The sequence below is a fragment of the Artemia sp. Qi Xiang Cuo genome, chromosome 12 (assembly GCF_049724085.1).
Source record: "Artemia sp. Qi Xiang Cuo chromosome 12, ASM4972408v1, whole genome shotgun sequence".
Classification (NCBI taxonomy): Eukaryota; Metazoa; Arthropoda; class Branchiopoda; order Anostraca; family Artemiidae; genus Artemia; species Artemia sp. Qi Xiang Cuo.
Window position 1 is genome coordinate 50,833,616 of NC_142805.1, and position 19,221 is coordinate 50,852,836.

The following is a 19,221-nucleotide window of genomic DNA, read 5'->3' on the forward strand; positions in this document are numbered from 1 at the left end:
AAATGGATTTTGAGCATTATTTACATATGGGCGCTAGGGATTGTTTATGCAGGACTTCAACTCTTGTTGATAGAAGTGCATACCGTATGCTAAAGACTGTATAGTTCCCAAAATAAGTCCAGGCTTGCATAATGCCGCCTTTCAACTGGAAATGCCGACGATCTCTTGCTATCTGTTTTTAAGCCGGCTTAACCGCTTCGTATAGACGTAGGATTGAGTTCTTGGTCCCTGGCATGTGGCTTTTACTAAAGTCATAACAATTTCATTAATTTGTATGTTTGAAAACTTGTGACACTGCAAATTATGGCGTTGAAAGACAACTGTTGTGGTACATTTTAACTGACGAATTTAGATGTTTTGAACTGGACTTGCTAAGAGTTTCGGAAAAATAATCTCTCATGGCTAAGAATCATAAAATTAGGCGACATAGAATTCGTTTGCTCGGATTCATTTACAGTATAGAAGCAGAGGGTAGAACTGTCCTGTGTTGCGCCGTGAGCTTGATCTCTGATTGGTAATACGTAACCTGGAGTTTGATCTCAACTGCAGCAGCTGCAGGGTCTGGAATTTTATTTCAGTGATGAGATTATGCAAAAGTGTTTCCATTATAATACAAACCTGAGGAAAAAGGGTGTTGAACTCATTACAAATAAAGACCCTTTTAAGTCTTATTCCGGTTGGGTAGGTGTTAATAATAGATCATAGTTGACCCTTCTAGGACTGAAAAGTGTGAGGTATAAGTCATGGTGTTGTATGCCTTGTAGAGCAGACTGACGGTGACAGTAATGACTTACATGAACTTTACAATTAGTTACAGAAGCAAATAGACAAGGTCCCAGGCAAATATAGGGTATTTATATATACGGTATATGAATGAAATATAGTAATAGTGATATACTGCAAAAATTGTTTTGATTCTGTAAGCTTGTTATAACTAATATGGCATTTGTTCATAAACGGCCCCACAAGTTAACAATGTATTTCCATGGTGTTAAAACGGCTAAACCTTATAGATTATGGTATTTTAAATCTATTTTAAATTTATTTTAAGAAGTTTTGGTGTTGAGGTTAGAAGTAAATATGGTTGTCTAATAGTATCCAGAGTTAATTTTAAGGAAAATGCAGGAAGGATATCTACTTTCCGGTTAGTCATGATGATAATCAAGTTAGGATAGGAATTTGAGAGGGATTTTCCATGGACAGTTGGTTATGAGAATGGGGAGTTTTGAACTTGATAATGTAGCAGATAGATGGAATGATCTTAGGAAATAATTTGTAAAGCAGCAGACGATGTCACTGAGAGGACAGTTAGAATAGTAGCTGAAAAACTTTTTAAACAGGTTGGGAGTGGAGGGGGAAGGGTTTTGTACAAGAAGTTGCTAAGTGATGGATCATACGAGAAGAAAAAGGAAAGTAAAGGAAGTAAAGAAGACATTAAGGAGAAGTAAGACGGAGACCACTGAAAACATTGCTTAGTATCTGGAAGATAAGGCTAGATGGCCTAATATTGAAGTGTTGAGAAATTGTGACGAAGTAGTCAGTCTTGATGGACATTTGATAAATTTTGTCTATCAAATTTGATAGATATGAAATTGAATTATCAGACACCTTTAGTGTCTTGTTGTAGCACAGTGTCACTGAAGGTCTTATTCTTGTTTGTTATACAAAAACAAACCAAATTTTTTTTGTGAATTTAAGAGGAACTCTTGTTCTCTACCACACGATCTTCATATTAGAAAAAATTTTGTGCTTTAATTTTTAACAACTTCCAACTTTAGAGCAGTGATTATAGGGTAGAAGACAGGAAAAAATGATGCTGTGCAACAAGCTAAGTTAAAAAAAAAATCTTGTTAAAAAATAACCTTTTACTGATTGTATATCCACCTTAGAATCCTATCAAGTTCGATTCCAAGGTAAATTAAAAACCGTTGAAAGGCTTTAATTTCAATCAGTGTTAATTTACTTTTATAATCGTGGCATGATTTGGGTAGACAGTGGGGAGAATGGACCCCAGTCTTTTGAGAATATAGTAAAATATTGCCAACTTAGATACTAAATAATAAAATCTTTTATCAGCAGCTGTGTATCTAAATTGTGAGAAAGATTGTTGGCTCCTTAGGAAATTTTTTTCTATTAGAAATAAAACATAATGACAGAAAATATTTGTCGAATTCGGCTTGGGATAGCCATTTTGAAATAATTACCTTCCAACAGGAGTGACAAAAAAATAATATACTATATTAATCAAAGATATGAGAGGTTTCATCAAACTTTATTTAGAGACTGCAATAAATTGATTTGTCGTATATGTTTGTACGATTTATTGGCTATTATTGTGCCTGTTGTATATTAAAAAAAAATCATAACATTTTTACGCAATGTTACAATGTGGATAGTTATCTAAAAGGAAGCTTCTATTTGATTGAATTTATTAATATGTTTGAAATATCCCTAGAATTTGTGAGACAGATTCTTGAATTTAGAGAAAAGAAAAATTTGAGAAACCTGACACACTACTTCGAGTTTTGAAGCTCATGATACGGGTCATTTTTTTAGTTGTTAATATTTATTCTTATATTGTCCCTCCCTGATAAGATTTGCTGTTAGTAAGACCGTATCCTGAGGTAGGTTACTGGGTTTACTGCCACCCCCACTGAAATTTTGGCGGTCTCGTAAAAATTAACAAAAAAAATAGAAGCTAATTTTTGATGCGTTTTGAAGCTTTTTTTGTAGCCTCTTTGAACAAAAATTCCTAGATAGGTCCTTAGCTGTTAGTATCTACGCATCAAAGATAGCCGTAATATAATAAGTTGTTTGAAAAAAAAATGATGATATAAGCTAAGGTGAAACAGTGTTCTAATTGAAAACGACTATCAAGCTGCAATAAGCCGAATTCGCATTCCAAGTAGACATAACCACTGAAAACATATAAAATGTTGATGATTTCGTGTAGGGACGGAAAAAATATAGAAAAAAGGATGCAATGAAAACCAAAAGAGGATAGAATAAAAACATATGAATAAAAGAAGAAGACACCTCAATAGGGGGGGGGGGTCAGTTTGGAAAGTGAAAAAAGATGTATTTGAGCTGTTCAGTGACAAAATGGATAAAGCTTGTCTAGTAGAAGCGTAATCTTACTTTTTTATTGAATAAACAATACTGTAAACAAGTGGCTTTTCCTGGCATTATCTTTTTGTATGTACTTTTTCCCTTTAGTTGACCCGGGAACTCCATCCGTAAACAGTCGGACAGGTCTGGCGGAAAGGAATGTAACATTAGCCACTTTATATGGGCAGCTTTCTGTGTTAGTGCTTCGACATGTGGCACGACAAACTGAGCAAAAAGCTGAAGTAATAATTTACCCAATCCTGAAGTAAGTTTACTTATATCTCTTAGTTCATGAATTACTTCTTCAAAAGTCATACTGTTTTTCTAACATGGGAAAGCATGAAAGCTTTTGCAATGAGTTTTTCCAGGCATTGGATATAACTAAAACAATTCAAAGACTGCATATCTCATTCATTTTTTCTCTCTCTTCTTTTTGTCCATATTTCAATTAAATCTGTTCTATTAATATTGTTGTTAATATTAATTTTGCTTAGTTCCTTACAGACTATAGTCTCTAGGCGTTGTCAATGACATGTCTTTTTTATAATAATATTTAAAATAACGTATTCAATATCTGTCCGCAGCAGAAGATACAAACATACTACTGTTATTTTTTTATATTTCGATGATAATCGGCACTGAATATACGGTTGAAGGATCTAGTATTTCACGGTTGGATCTATTTTTTTTTACGGCTGAAGGACCTAGTCTTTTGTGTGTATGTAATTATCCTTAATGATGAAGTGGTTGATGCTTCCTTTACCATGGCAGAAAAGTTAGTGAGGGTGTAGTGTCTTTGGTTGGTATGTTAACAGATTGTAAGATTTTTTCTATCAAGCACATTATGTGTTTTTAGCACTCACCCTATATTTATTTAAATGCCATCTACCCTGTATATACTCTAGTACGGTACCTGTGTGATATGAGACCAGGGCTGCTGCGTCTGAGAGTTTAACAATAACCTAAGATTTACTAGCGAAAAATCCAAACGTTTAGGAAAGGATCCCAGTATGTTAAATAGTAATCATATATATCTTTAATACAATTTTGAAGGCAATGTTTAACATATAAATATAATATTCCAAGGTCCCATGCTCAGCAGTGAAATTTCAGGATACTGGGAAATATCCCTAGGACTGGTTGTGCTATATACGGATTCCGTATAAGGTTAACGACTATCCTTGCAGTAAACAAACGTTAATAACCTCCTTTAATTTTCTCTGTTCCTTTCAAGGGCAATCTATATAAAACTCGTTTGGGTTTTTTAACTAACAAAACTTGTCCCCGCACACCATAGGAGGTAGACCATGTGGTAAACTAAATTCTTATTGGAGAATAATTTTATATCTGTTAATCTAAAGGCATGTAAGCTGGATAAGATGTTCGGCCTAATTCAAGGTGATATTTTCCTCTTATTTTCCTGTAGTAGGATTCAGGGCTATTGACCGCCATTGCCCATTTGAGTAAAATCCTTTGTCCCGACTCCAACACTTCATGCTGATGATATCTTTATCAAGATTTCAAACTATTCAGAAATATTTTATGATAAACAAATAAGAAACTGCAAGAACATAGTTTGGTACGATTACACTCCTCATCCGTTCAGATCTTTCAAATTCCCCGTAATCACTCAGGATGACTTGAATCTTTCATTTCAAATTTTGTGTCCCTGATCGACCAACGAAAAATCGAAACGATAAAATATGTTTTTTTTTTCTGGCCCCTGCACATTTGTCTGTGAACTGCACCGGCTAGAACAAATTATTTTGTTGGCTCGCTAGGCCAACAAGACGTTGACGAAACACCTGAGATCGAATTTGCACTTTTCAAAAGACCTAACAAGATTTATGCTATCAAATTTTCTTAATTTAAGTTGGTTTACTTCTGAGTATACAGTAAATGACAAATATCTGTAAAATATGCGTTTTGGGGGAAGGGTGTCTGTGACCCCCTTCAAAAAGGTTTTCATTTTTGAAGCGTTAATATTAAGTTATATTATTAGCAAGCTATCCAGTCGTTTTACCTACGTTTGATCTTCACTTCGTTATGCTTTACTTTTATTTTCTAATTTAATTTTTTTTTCTCTTAAAAGTTTTTTGAAAATACGTTGTAAGTTCGGTCCAGTTCAGTCTTGGACTCTGAGGTGCATTCCTAAAGGCCTTATACCTGAATATTTGGAAAGCTTAGTGAAGAAAAAAATCTCATCTCTTTCAAATGACAGGTCTTTTTCCAAACGTGTTAAACCTAACTCTTAATTTTAGAGACAGTTCTTCAAAGCCCTCGGCTATTTTACGCCTTGATATGACTGGAAGATTTGCTATCAACATACTTGACAACCTAATTGTGGTTCATCACCAAACTTCAAAGGTATGTTTTCTGTAATGATGTTCAGATTTCAGCTGAGAGTTATTTTTAATCTTTTCAATGTCTGAAATTTAGCTTGAGAATTTGACTTATAAGGAAAAAGAGAAATATTAATAAAAAAGAAAAGAAGAAGAAGCTTCGGAGCTTGCTTACGCAGTTAGTATTATATTAATTATGATAAACCGAAACTTTTCAAACAGTTCGTGGTAGTGAACTGTAAGTAAGGAGCGACCCGGTTCAATAATAACCGAAACTCTAAAAAAGGGATTTTAATACCAATAGATACATCAAAAGAATCAGTTACATGCCTGAGAAAATTTGCCTTATTTTCGAAAAAAAGGGGGAAATACTCCCTAAAAGTCATAGAACCTTAATGAAAATCAGATTCAGCATATTAGAGAACCCCACTGTCGAGGTTTCAAGCTATTATATGAAAAAATGTGGAATTTTTTATTTTTTGCCAGAAGAAAGATCACTGATGCATGTTTATTTGTTTTTTAGTTTTTTTTTTTTTTTTTTTCAGGGGTGATCATATCAACCCAGTGGTCCTAGAATATCGCGGGAGTGCTCATTCGAACGGAAATTAAAATTTCTAGTGCCCTTTTTAATTGACAAAAAATCGAGGGCAACTAGGCCCCCTCCAACGCTCAATTTTTCCCAAAGTCACCCGATCAAAATTTTGAGATAGCCATTTTGTCCAGCATAGTCGAAAATATTTTAATTATGTCTCTGAGGATGACTTGATACCCCACATCCCCGGGGGAAGGGCTGCAAGTTGTGAAGTTTGCCCAATGTTTACATATAGTATTGGTTATTATGGGAAGTATAAAGACGTTTTCAGGGAGGATTTTTGCTGGTTGTGGGAGGGGGGTGGATCGGGGGTTACGTGGAAGGATCTTTTCATGGATGAAGTTTTCATGGGGACGGGACTTTGCTATGAAGGGTGTACCAGATTTACCAGCTTTATTTTAAAAAAACGACCACAAATTAGATAAAAAAACAAGTTTTCAACTGAAAAATCTCTCAACTGAAAAACGTAAAACGAAGAGAAACTATTACGTTTATGATTGGATTCGCCCCCTAGCCAATACCTCGCTCTTTACGCTAAAGTTGTTTTAGTTTTTTCATAAGAGCTATTTATTATAATTAACGGCCTTTGTGATTAAAAGGTCATTCTTAAAGAATTGGAAAAAAATTGATCTTTAGTGTAAAGAGCGAGGTATTCACTAGGGAGGCGAACCCCCTAATATACATAATAAAAATATACGAATATAGAAGTTCGTTACGTAAGTTAATTCGTAAGTTACGTATATTTATTACTAATAAAAACGTTCGTAAATAAAATTAAACAACTTTCGACAAAGCAATTTAGCCCAAAAACAAGGAAAATTAATATGCAAATTTCGTTTTAATTATTCATATGCGGTGAGCTAAAATAAAAACTTGCATTAATTTAAAAACGATCAGAAATTAAATAAAAAAAACAAGTTTTTTAACTGAAAGTAAGGAGTGACATTAAAACGTAAAACGAACAGAAATTATTCCGTATATGAAAGGGACTGTCCCCTCTTCAATGCCTCGCTCTTTACACTAAAGTTTGACTGTTTCTCACGACCCTATTTTTTAAAACAATAAAACACTTTAGCCAAATAGAATGTAGAGTTAGAATTAGCATTCAACGTATTATCTTTTTTCACTGAAGAAAATAAAGAAGGGAAGAGATTTGAATTTGTTCAACTGTGAATATATCATCAAAGTTCAACTTTGCGTGACTTTTGAACTTGGTCGAATATTACTCAACTCTTCGGAGGCTTTGTCATTCATGTGATGAATCAAATTTAGATGGTAAGACAGTACAAAAAGCAATCTGTTTTAGGCATATAGTTGAGAACCACCCAAACGATCATATGTTCTAACAAACATATTGAAATAGATTCTTTATAGAAACTGGATTCTATTTGAAAATGACATTTGATTATAATGGAAGTTGAAAGCTTCAAATAAAGCTGAACATGGAATTATTATATGGGCTATATGCATTGCCAGATTATGACAATATGGGACCTCTAGCTTAAATAATTTATGCCTTGCCTCATTGGAGCTATTCTTTGACTTATCCTTCCCTACCTTCTATATATTTAAACTGTGATATATTTTACTGACATTTGCAAATCTTAAACTTGTATAAGACCAAATTCTTCAAATAACCTAGAATAAAACGAAAACTTTGAAAAAACCTTCAAACTTGGATACTCGTCTTTTACTGTTATGATAAGAATGTCTTAATAAATTAATTAAAAAAACTTTTTTCCACAAAAGAAGTTTTTCAAAAAAAAGTGAAGAACTCCATTAAACCAAAAATGAGCAAAAATAAAATAAAATAATCTACAAAGCGTGAAACTACCACAAATCAGCATCGATAAATAAATGAAACCCAAAACAAATAGAAATTACTATAAATAACCGAGTCAAACTCAAAACGAACAGATATTAACATGAGTTGGGCTCAAAACCCTTATGCCTTCCCAAGGCCAGAACATAATTTGCCCTTTACTGAAAAAATATAAATGTTTTTACTTTTTTAACTTTAATAAATCAAAGAATATTACCCTTTTGATTACTAAATATCAGTATATGTATATTAAACTGACAATGCACATTCATTTGTATTGTTTTCAGTAAAGTGCAAATTATGTTCTGGCCTTGGGAAGGCATAAGGGTTTTGAGCCCAACTCATGTTAATATCTGTTCGTTTTGAGTTTGACTCGGTTATTTATAGTAATTTCTATTTGTTTTGGGTTTCATTTATTTATCGATGCTGATTTGTGGTAGTTTCACGCTAGGTAGATTATTTTATTTTATTTTTGCTTATTTTTTGTTTAATGGAGTTCTTTAATATTCTTTGAAAAACTTTTTTTCTCGGAAATTTTTTTTCAATTAATTTCTGTTGCTTTTACATTGGCACAGTCTTTTCAGGGAAAAAAAAAATAATATTTAAATATTTTCGTTTTTTTAAGAATTTATAGTTTGGCCTGCTATATGTATGCTGGAGAAAAATTTTCAGCAATTTTTAACAACATACACCCTTTTAAAAATCTGGACACAAACAGTAGTGTTTAATTTAGTTTCCTACCTCCTCTAGTTGACCTGAAATGGAAAACCTGATACTATCCGCAAAAAAATCTGTTTACTTTCTTTGATAGCTTGGATACGATTCCGCTATTTTGATTTGGTTAAATTTTAAGAACAGAAGTAGTCCCGAAAGTTTGAACATAATACCCTCAGTCGTTCTTGGGCTACTGCTGAGATATCTTGTTGGGAATTTGCATTTTGATTTAATCTTAAGGATTAAATTTAATCTGTTTAATCAACATTTAGCTTTTAAACATAATGGGCAAATGGGAGGGCGGGCGTGGGAGGGGGATTAGTTGCCCTCCAATCACTTTCAACTGTTAAAAAGGGTATCAGCCCTTTTTATTTTCAATCGAATGAGCCCTTTTCGAAGTTCCTATGACAACTCCTTCTATACGAAGTGCCCTGGTCTAAAAAAAAAAAAAAATAATACTTTGTACCCACATCGACCTATACTATAAAAATTTCAAGCCTTCGAATCACTTTCGACTATTAAAAAGGGCACTAGGGCTTTCGATTTCCAATCGAATGAGCTCTTTTTGATTTTATACGACAACGCTTTGTATAAATACCTTATATGCCCCCAGGGCATAAATTACAACCCTTACCCTAAGGGCTGTGAGGGGGGTTGTCATCCTCAAGGACCTAATTTCCCAAAACTTTAACTACGTTAAACAAAATAGCTCTCTCAAAATTTTGATTGGATGTGTTTGGGGAAATGGTGGGCATGAGAGGGGCGTTAGTTGCTCTTCAATAACTTTCAAACATTAAAAAAGGCACTAGCCCTTTCAATTTCAAATAGGTTGAGCACCTTTGAAGTTCATATGACAACACTCTCAATTAGAATTTAATATGCCCCCAGGGTACAACCGACACTTCTTCCCCTAATGACGGGGGGGAGGGGGGTTGTCATCCTCAAAGACCTAATTTCCAGAACTTTCTACTGCGTTGAACAAAGTGGCTATCTGAAAATTTTTATTGGATGTGTGTGTTTGTGTTTGGATGTGTTTGGAGGTAGTGGTGCTCGTCCGGAGATAGTTCCCATGCAATTTGGCGCATGATAAACGACCCTCCACATGCCTCTGAATATCCGGCTAGCCACCGGGGAACCAAATGCACCTAGGGACGGTTGGGTTGGCAGCCCTCCTCCCGAAACCCTTATTGCTACGAATGGAATCAGATATAATTCAGCCTTGGATATGTCTTCTCAAATCTCGCCTCGACCCCGGACCGCCCAAGAACGATCCCCTCTGAACATCGTTGACCAAGGTGGCGCCAATGTGGCCACCTGGAACGTCCTGACGCTGAACCAACCCGGTTCGAAGCTTCTTTTAGCAAAAGAACTAAAAAAATATAAAGTCACAATAGCTGGAGTCACCGAATCACACCTCCCTGGACATGGTGAAGAGGACATAGATGAAGGACGCACATTGCTGTGGTCTGGCGGTAGCCAAAGAAGAGGAGGCGTTGGCCTAGTACTGAACAGTGCTGCACGTAGGGCCCTCCTGTCATTCAAACCAGTATCGCCTAGACTCCTGACCGCAAGACTGGATGGGAAGCACGGCAAAATAACTGTCACTACGTGCTATGCCCCCACAAACGACGCTGATGAAGAAGACAAAGACGATTTCTATAACCTGCTTAGTTCTGAACTATCTTCTGTACCTTCCCATGACTACCTCCTCCTCCTAGGAGACTTGAATGCAAGTGTTTCAAACGAATCAGGCCTGTGGGATCTCACTGTTGGACCTGTTACAGTGGATAGCCTAATTAATAATGGAGAGAGGCTGCTGAATTACTGTCTGGCCCATAATCTAAGGATTGCGAACACATGGTTCCAGAGACCGAATATAGCCAAGTACACCTGGTATAGCAATGATGGATCAACAAAGAAGATTCTCGACTATATCATCGTACGTAGACGATGGCTGTCGCCTGTCCAAAATTGCCGCACCTACTGTGGCGCTGAGCTCGCGAGCACCGATCACCGGCTGGTAGCAGCCAAAATTAAGCTCCGCCTCAAAGCTATGAAGAACAGCCAGTCTTCTCGGAAAATTGATATCGGTCGCATCCAACAGGACCCCGCTCTGGCTGAGCGGTACCATGTGGAGATATCCGACAAATTTGAGGTCCTCGGCCAATGCGATGATAGTGAAGTTGCATGGAAGACCTTCAAAGAGAACACTCTTGTGGCAGCAACTAACGTTGTTGGAATGAGGCAACGGAAGAAGAAGGACTGGACCCGTAATCACTCTCTTGCCATCATAGAGCTCAGGCGAGAAGCACGTCTTGGCGGGGACATGGCTACATACAGACTGCTAAACAGAGAGCGCAATTCCATGCTGCATAAACACCGCAAGGCATTTATTGACAGCAAGGCATCCGAACTGCAAGAGGCCGCCAAGAAAAAGGACAGTGGAGCCACCTACAAGATTCTTCGTGAGCTGTCAGGTCAGCACACTCAAACTACGCCATACCTTCGAAGCGCTAGCGGTGAGAATATCTACGACCAATCACAATGCCTCCGCCAGTGGGAGGACCACTTTGAGAAACTGCTCAACTCAGATCCACCAGACCAGACGGACCACGAGCTAGCGGCTGCTGCGGCTACTACCATACCTGCTCCTGATGGTCCTGAATTTACAGCGGAGGAGATAAAAGCTGCCACCTGAAAGCTAAAGAATAACAAAGCGCCAGGAATTTGTGGCCTAACATCGGAATTCCTTAAAAATGGGGGTCCAGCCATGATCCTCTGGCTACAAATGCTGTTTAACCTAGTGTGGCACTCTGAAAAAATCCCCTAAGACTGGAAGAAGGGCCTACTTGTACCAATCTACAAGAGGAAGGGGAGCAAAGTAGAATGTAGCAATTATCGTGGCATAACTTTACTCTCAGTTCCTGGAAAGCTCTTCGCTATGCTGCTTCTCAAACGGGCAACAAGCTACCTCCATGCCCTCTGTCGCCCCCAGCAAGCTGGCTTCATGCCAGGCAGGTCCACCACCGAGCAAATCCATACGATTAGACAGCTAGTAGAGAAAACTCTTGAATATAAGAGGAAGGCGTACATTGCCTTTGTCGATTTTCGATCTGCCTTCGACACTGTCGATTGGCAGTCACTATGGCTAATCCTCCAGTCTGCTGGCATACCCACGAAAATCGTCCGTCTCCTCAAAGAGCTGTATAATAACACTGAAAGTGCGGTGATCGTAAATGGACGGCCTTCTGGATATTTCAAAATTCAAAATGGTGTCCGGCAAGGATGTGCCGCTGCACCTGAGCTCGTTAACTGTGTAATAGACCACATCCTGAATAAAACACAGCAGGTGCAGCCGTTTGGCATAGGCTTTGCTGGAAGAGTTCTTTCAGACGTCGACTTTGCCGACGACGTGGCGCTAATATGCGAAAACATTAGTGACCTCAAAACTACACTGGTAACACTGGCCTCTGCCGCTGAGAAACTCGGTCTGAAAATAAATTGGTCGAAGACCAAGATAATGCCCGTTGAGAAAGCGCCGTCCAACCCCCTGTCATCTGTGGAAATTTTTGGCCAAACTGTAAAGGTAGTCAAGAAGTTTACCTACCTTGGTTCCATTGTCTGCTGAAAGAGATGCCTAGATGCTGAAATATCGGCAAGAGCGGCAAAAGCAAATTCTGTCTTCGGTCAGCTTCTAAAAACAGTCTTCCATAAACCCCAGATCAGCCGCCTCACCAAAGCACGAATATATTCTGCTTCGATTGCCAGCGTGATGCTCTATTCTGCCGAGACTTGGTCGCTGACTCAGACACAGACGCTGAAGGTAGATGCCATCAAGACAAAACACCTCCGAAAAATCGAACGCTCCCGATGGTTGGACAGGGTACGAAATTCGGAAATCCTCATGTCCTTCAAACTTCCACCCCTGTCCGAGCAGCTTGAGTCTCGCTCGCTGCGTTAGTATGGTCATCTGCTCTGTCTTCCTGCCCAAACACCCGCCCGGCTCATCTTCGATTTCGACCCAGCTGCAAACGGCTGTAGGCGTCCTAGGGGAAGACCACGCACCAGATGGGCGGACGTCATCCGTGATCGGCTCGCCTCCAGAAACATAAACCTGGCTGAAGCGACAACCCTCGCCCTGAACCGACCACTCTGCAGACGACTGACGGCGCTGACGACTGGTTCCCTCTACGCTGGCGACGCTGCCGAGCAAGAGCTTTAAGTAAGTAAAAGGTAAAGTGTTTGGGGGAATGGTGGGCGTGAGAGGGGGTTAGTTACCCTCCAATCACTTTCGACTATTAAAAAGGGCACTAGGCCTCGGAATTTCCAACTGACTGAGCCCCTTTTGAAGTTTTTACGACAACGCTATGTATAAAAACCTTATATACCCCCAGGGCATAACTTACAACCTTTGCCCAGGGGGCTTTGGGGGGTTTGTCATCCTTAAATATATAATTTTCGGACCTTTCAACTATGTTAAACAAAATGGCTATCTCTAAACTTTGATTGAATGTGTTTGAGGAAATAGTGGGCGTAAGAGGGGGGTTAATTACTCTCCACTCACTTTAGACTATTAAGAAGGCAGTAGCCCTCTCAATTTCTAATCAAATGAGCCCTTTGAAATTTTTAAAACAACTTCCTATATAAACCTTATATGCCCCCAGGGCATAACTTACAACCCTTGCACTAAGGGCTCTGAGGGGGTTATCATCCTAAAAGACCTAATTTCTAGAACTCAACTATGTTGAATAAAATGGCTATCTCAAAATTTTGATTGGATGTTTTTGGGGGAAATGTGGGCGTGAGAGGGGGGTTAGTTGCCCTTGAATCACTTTCGACTATTAAAAAGGGCACTAGCCCTTTGAATTTCCAATAGAATGAGTCTTTTTGAAGTTTCTACGACAACGCTTTTTATAACAAACCTTATATGCACCCAGGGCATAATTTACATTCCTCGCCCTGAAGGCTATGGGGGAGTGTCCTCCTCAAAAATATAATTTCTATCTCGAAATCAACCATACCGAAAAAAATAGCTACCTCAAAATTTTGATTGGATGTGTCTCGGGAAAGCGTGGGAGTGGAAGGGGTGTTAGTTGCCTTTCAATCAGTTTCGACTATTAAAAAGGGAACAAACCACTCCAATTTTCAATTGAATGAGCCCTTTTCAAAGTTTCTACGACAACTTCTTCGATACGAAGTGCCCTTGTCTAAAGAAAGAAAAAAAAAAATACATTGTGCCAACATCGTTCTTATATGCCACCAGGGCATAACTTAAAACCCTTGCCTTGAGGGTTGTGGGGGAGTGTTCTCAAGAAAATAATTTCTACCTGGAAATCAACTACGCTGAACAAAATAGCTATCTCAAAATTTTGATTGGATGTGTTTGGGGAAATGGTGGGCGTGGTAGGGTTGTTAGTTGCCTTCCAATCACTTTCGACTATTAAAAAGTACACACGCCACTCCAATTTCCAATCGAATGAGCCCTATTCAAAGTTTCTACGACAACTCCTTCGATACGAAGTGCCCTGGTCTAAAGAAATAAAAATAAATAATACATTGTGCCAACATCGTTCTTTACTTAGGCAGCGCGATTGGGCTGCCTAAGATGGACTGGTCCACTATTTATTCTAAACCTAGTTCGTACAATTTTTAAACTTAATTCGTTAGTGCCTGAAATCAAGTTTAATTTTAATTCATTAAACCAACTAAAGTATTATTTTTTTGTGAAAATCCTTGAATTCTAAGTCCATAAATTCTTTGTCGATAATGATTTAACCATACCCCGCCCTTAATGAGGACTGGGCTCGTAAGAGGAAGAAAACAATTTTTGTATTGTATTTAGGTTTATACTTTCCACGTTGAGGAAAATATATTCAGATAACTCCCGTTTCCTTTGGGAGGCTATTCTCGAAGTTTGGAACTCACGTAAAGGGAAATCATTTGAGTTGTTTTTCGGTTATAATTTTTTTTTTTCGTTTTTAACTCTAGAAAATTCAGAGAAAAACGATATTTCTGAGGGATTCTGACTAAAAAGGTTTTGCCACACGTTTCTTGCCAGGGGTTTTGATGGAATACCAATTTATGAGTTTTCTTGTGTATTTTATTATTTTTAATATTATTCCCTATCACTAAGTTCAGATTGGAGTCTTTTTCTCATCTCTTGCAGCCAAATTGCTCTTGTTTTTCGATTAAAGAGGCTTAAGCTGGTCTCGCTAATGTTAACTGAAGTATTTTAAACAAATTTATTCACTTAGGATAAGTTGTCCCCAAAATAAATGCCTCATAGTAAAGACCTAAAGTAAAGTAAAGTAAAAGTAAAGTAAAAGACCTAAAGGGCCATATTTAGATGCCCATTGTATAATAAAAATTGCCTAGAGATATTGCCCTTAACATTATTGTCTCGAGCCTTAACATTGTGCACTTGGATAATAAAGGTTAAATTTTTACTTGTATTTTGAGGGGTATACTTTCCTTTACTTTCTTCGAATACATGTCGTAAATTCGTTCCTTTTTGTGATTTGATTCTTTTTGTAATTCGATGCATTTTTCTAGAATTCAAACCAATATTCCGCTCATTATAAAATGGAAAATTCTTTTAGTAGGTTCCCAAATATTTGCCTCGCCATATAAGACATCGTAGTTAATGCAAGTAGTTTGTTTTCCTTTCTGAGAACGTCAATGGCCATCAATGAATACTTCATTTGCTGTGATCTTTTGCCTTGTTATTTTTGAACAGTTTTAGGCATACCAGTGCTGATTAAGACCAGTAGTGGGCTTGGGGGCCCTTGGTGCGGAATAAAGAATTTGTTAACTCAAATTGACAGAAATTTATTTAATCAAAAATAATAAACCTAAAATTCTATTAATATTACCCTGAAGTTATATTGCGGGTACGTATCCAAGAGAAATTTAAAGATGGCGTTTCGTATGTAATTATTCACATAATGCTGTGGGGCCCTCTATCCTGTTAAGTTTTTCTTATGTTGTTCTAAAATCTGTTGCCTTTTCAATTTTCAGACTTCAGTTTTATTTGACATCCGATGCCGACCAGAGTCTAGAGAAGGAGTAACGCCCACTTTTGCAAAACTAGGCATGCCAAAAACGATTCGTGAATTTTATTTGCCTGCAGCTGAATTGGCACCATTTCCTGCGCCAGAAAGAAATATGCCAGTTGAAATGTGTAAGCCCTCTTGACTATTTTCGATTCTCCTTCAAAAAGAGAAAAGAAAAAGAGCACAGACGAAACGAGTTATTAATTCGGATATATAAGAAAAAAGTTCTGTGGAAAATACATGGTGCCTTAATTGGATAAAGAAAGTAATTTAAGTTAAATTAGCGTCTTCTTGCATTTTTCAGAAGTTTTTGAACGTATTTTATTGAGACTCTAGGGTATGCGAGAGTCTGTGGAGCTTACGTTTAAACAAATTTTCACGTAATATCTGAATTTCAGAAGTTACTTAAGGTGGAACACACCTGGTCCTTCTGTCAGCACAATTCAGTGCGAGCTAGTATCTGAAAAAAAAGTTTTCAACACAGCGTAGTGTCTTCGAGTAAAAACAGAGATAATTATAAAATCTCGAACAAAAATGTTGTTTGTATCTAATAATTAAGCTTGACATTAAGGGAACAGATGGATAGATAGAGGGACAAGGGATAAATTGAGGGTCGGGGATACAAAGGGAACATTAGAGGGAATTTTTCTCGATGAGTTTTTTTTAAGTCCAGGTTGTCCTCTCGAATAAAAGAATTTTTTCTTTACAAGTTTTGCCTAAAATCAATACTGAAATAAATTAAAAGCTGATATGGATCAGAATTTATTATTGTTCTTATGTTTGAATCACAGTATATATATTAGCAGTTTGATCTTTCTCTATCACATCAATTATAAAAACCCGGACCAAGGGGCGCGTGCTCCAGAGAACTTATAAACAAACGCGACACTAGATCTTTTCATGGGTAGAGATGTCAGATTTCTCTTGAACGCGAAACTTGGCTTAAATGTTGGAATACTAATTTTGAAGAAACTAATTTTAAATTAATTTATTCCAATACATACATGAAAATCGATAATTAGTAGTGCAATGTTATTATTAGATGTTTTTAGGAATTAAAAATAGGTTTCGAAGTCTCAAGTTAGTTTCAAAGGCATTTTGAGAAAGTTTCTGCCAAAATACGTGTTCCAGGGTAATTGGACCGCTCATGCCAGATCAAATGAGAAAAGTTGTTTGTACGCGCCGATATAAATATAAATATATATATATATATATATATATATATATATATATATATATATATATATATATATATATATATATATATATATATATATCATATATATATATATATATATATAACACATGACAGTTGACAGTTGAACGGAAACACATGACATGAAATCTAAAAATGTATTATTTCTTATAGTTCCCCGTTAGAAAAAAGTTTTTTAAATATTTTGGAAATTGTGCCGTAAAAGGTCTAAGATTATACAGACTCAGCAGTAAAAAATGCATTTTATTTATTTTCTGGTAAAAAAACTGGAAGAATATTCTATAATAGGAGCTTTTCTAGCGTAAAGCATCGTAAAATTTTGGATCTGCCACTAAAATGTGTGATGTCCTTCAATTTTCTGAAAACTCCTTAAGGATTTTACGAAAAACACTTCTTAACGGACGTTTGGTATTTTCTTGGATAGGGTTATTGTGGCAACTTTTACCACAGCAATCAATAATTAGAACCCAAGTCCTAAAATTGGTCTCAATCAGGAACCCTTATCGCTATCTAAATTCACAAAGTGCAAAGATTTTCAAACAGAGCTGTTTATTGTTTAAAGTTCAGGAAAGGTCTGCCCATTGCATACGAAAACATTGATTGAAAACGAAACTAGTCTTATCTCGGCTCTCCGCCAAAACAGGTAATTAGCCTTTTCAAATTTCACCGGAAATACAATCTGAGAAAATAAATATCACGACGTAAAAAAAAAAATCATAAACCAACCAGTGGCGGATCCAGAGGGGGGGGGCAAGGGTGCCCCCCCCCTAAAGTAGTGTAATTTACCTAATTAACAATAGTTTGCATTAATTAAGCTTACTCATAACTGTAGTTTATTGTATAAACCAAATTTGCCCCACCCCCTAAAAAATCCTGGATCCGCCCCTGAAACCACCAAATCTATTCCACCAGTTATTAGAAGAAGAAAAAAAATCCTTATTTTCACACCTTTCATCAACCCCCCGCCCCCTTTTTTATAAAATCCCACATAGTTTAATCAGTTGAGTCCACTGTATATAAATAATAGATTAAGCTATAATTTGTATATAAATTAAGTCATACCTGTGAGATTGGACAGTTGCAAACCACTTGGCCGGCTCACCAAGTTATTTTTCTGCTTTCGCAATTACGAATAATGCAATTTCTAACCATTTCTCATTAATTGACGCATACACACTAACCCTCTAATGCATAAATAAGTGGGAGGAGCTTTTTGTTCGCACCGAGAATGAAGAGCCAGAAATCATCTGCGGTAAACTTACTGCCTAATTCTATAAATTGTGGTTTGAATGGTTAAATTATTTGGCCATTTATGACGTGCTTCCTTACACCCGTCTTGTTTACCTTTTACAGATTTTCCAGGTACCCATTTACAGCTAGGTCAACACTGGATGAGCTTACAGGGTCACACCATTGATCCTTGTCCCAAACTAGATAGTTGGTACACCAAGATTCGAATTCCAGCCCTGAAGGAAAGGCCGTATCCTGGAGGTGGGGGGGGGAGGGCTGCAATGTTTGTCCAACTCGTAAAAACGTAGCAAAAATGAATTAAAAAAAAATTTGATGTGTTTTAATTTTTTTTTTTGCGGTTTTCAAGTGACACAACTGAGAACCAAAGCTAGGAGCACGGGAACTAGTAATTAAAATTAATTGTTTTTACGTGGGATTAATAGGCAGTAAAAAGCACAGCACTGTTTTCTTAGAGAACCATAAAAATTCAGAACAATTATAATTTTAATATATTAAACTTTTAGAAGAAAGTTCTGAATTTACTTTGTTACATCCTGAAATTTTTGGAGAGTGAAATTCTTGTTTCTAAATATTTTTAGGATAGTAAAATTTGTGATGAATGGGTTAGCATGTAGAACATAGGCTAGTAAAACAAAGGTACATAAATATTTATTCTTTTATGCCCTTTTGACAAAAAAAATTTTATTTTATTTTCAGCCTAGCATAAAAAAATCTGAGAATAGTAAAAAACAAAAAGATAAAAATGACATTTTCGTTTAAGCTCTTATAGCTAGCTTTGTGTTTTCGTTGATTAACGGTAGATGGTGTAGATCGCTTTATTCTTTAAGATGAAATTGAATTTACTCATGGCACTTTCCTTGCGTCAAAATAGATTTTTCTTCGTTTTTTTTTTTATTGTTCTTTGGTCTCTCGTACCAACTTTTTACACATAAGCTTAAATAATGCTGATAAGTATCTATTTTATTACTGATAAGAATCACTTTCCTTGTGTCAAAATAGGTTTTTTTTTATTGTTCTTTGGTCTCTCATACCGACTTTTTACACATAAGCCTAAATAATGGTGATAAGAATCTAAGTAATTTTATTTTTCGATATTTAATACGAGTGCAAATGCTACTGAACTT

The 19,221-nt window shown here is 36.7% G+C and overlaps 1 protein-coding gene across 1 annotated transcript in view; it reads left to right on the forward strand.

Moving 5' to 3' along the window:
- Positions 1-19,221, forward strand: part of Bulli (regulator of MON1-CCZ1 complex protein bulli) — a 99,923-nt gene that overhangs the window by 27,419 nt on the left and 53,283 nt on the right. Inside the window, exons 6-8 of the mRNA XM_089098320.1 lie at positions 3,217-3,373; positions 5,370-5,475; positions 15,596-15,758. Of these exons, the coding sequence (XP_088954446.1) occupies positions 3,217-3,373; positions 5,370-5,475; positions 15,596-15,758 (426 nt within the window). The remainder of the gene's footprint in view (positions 1-3,216; positions 3,374-5,369; positions 5,476-15,595; positions 15,759-19,221) is intronic.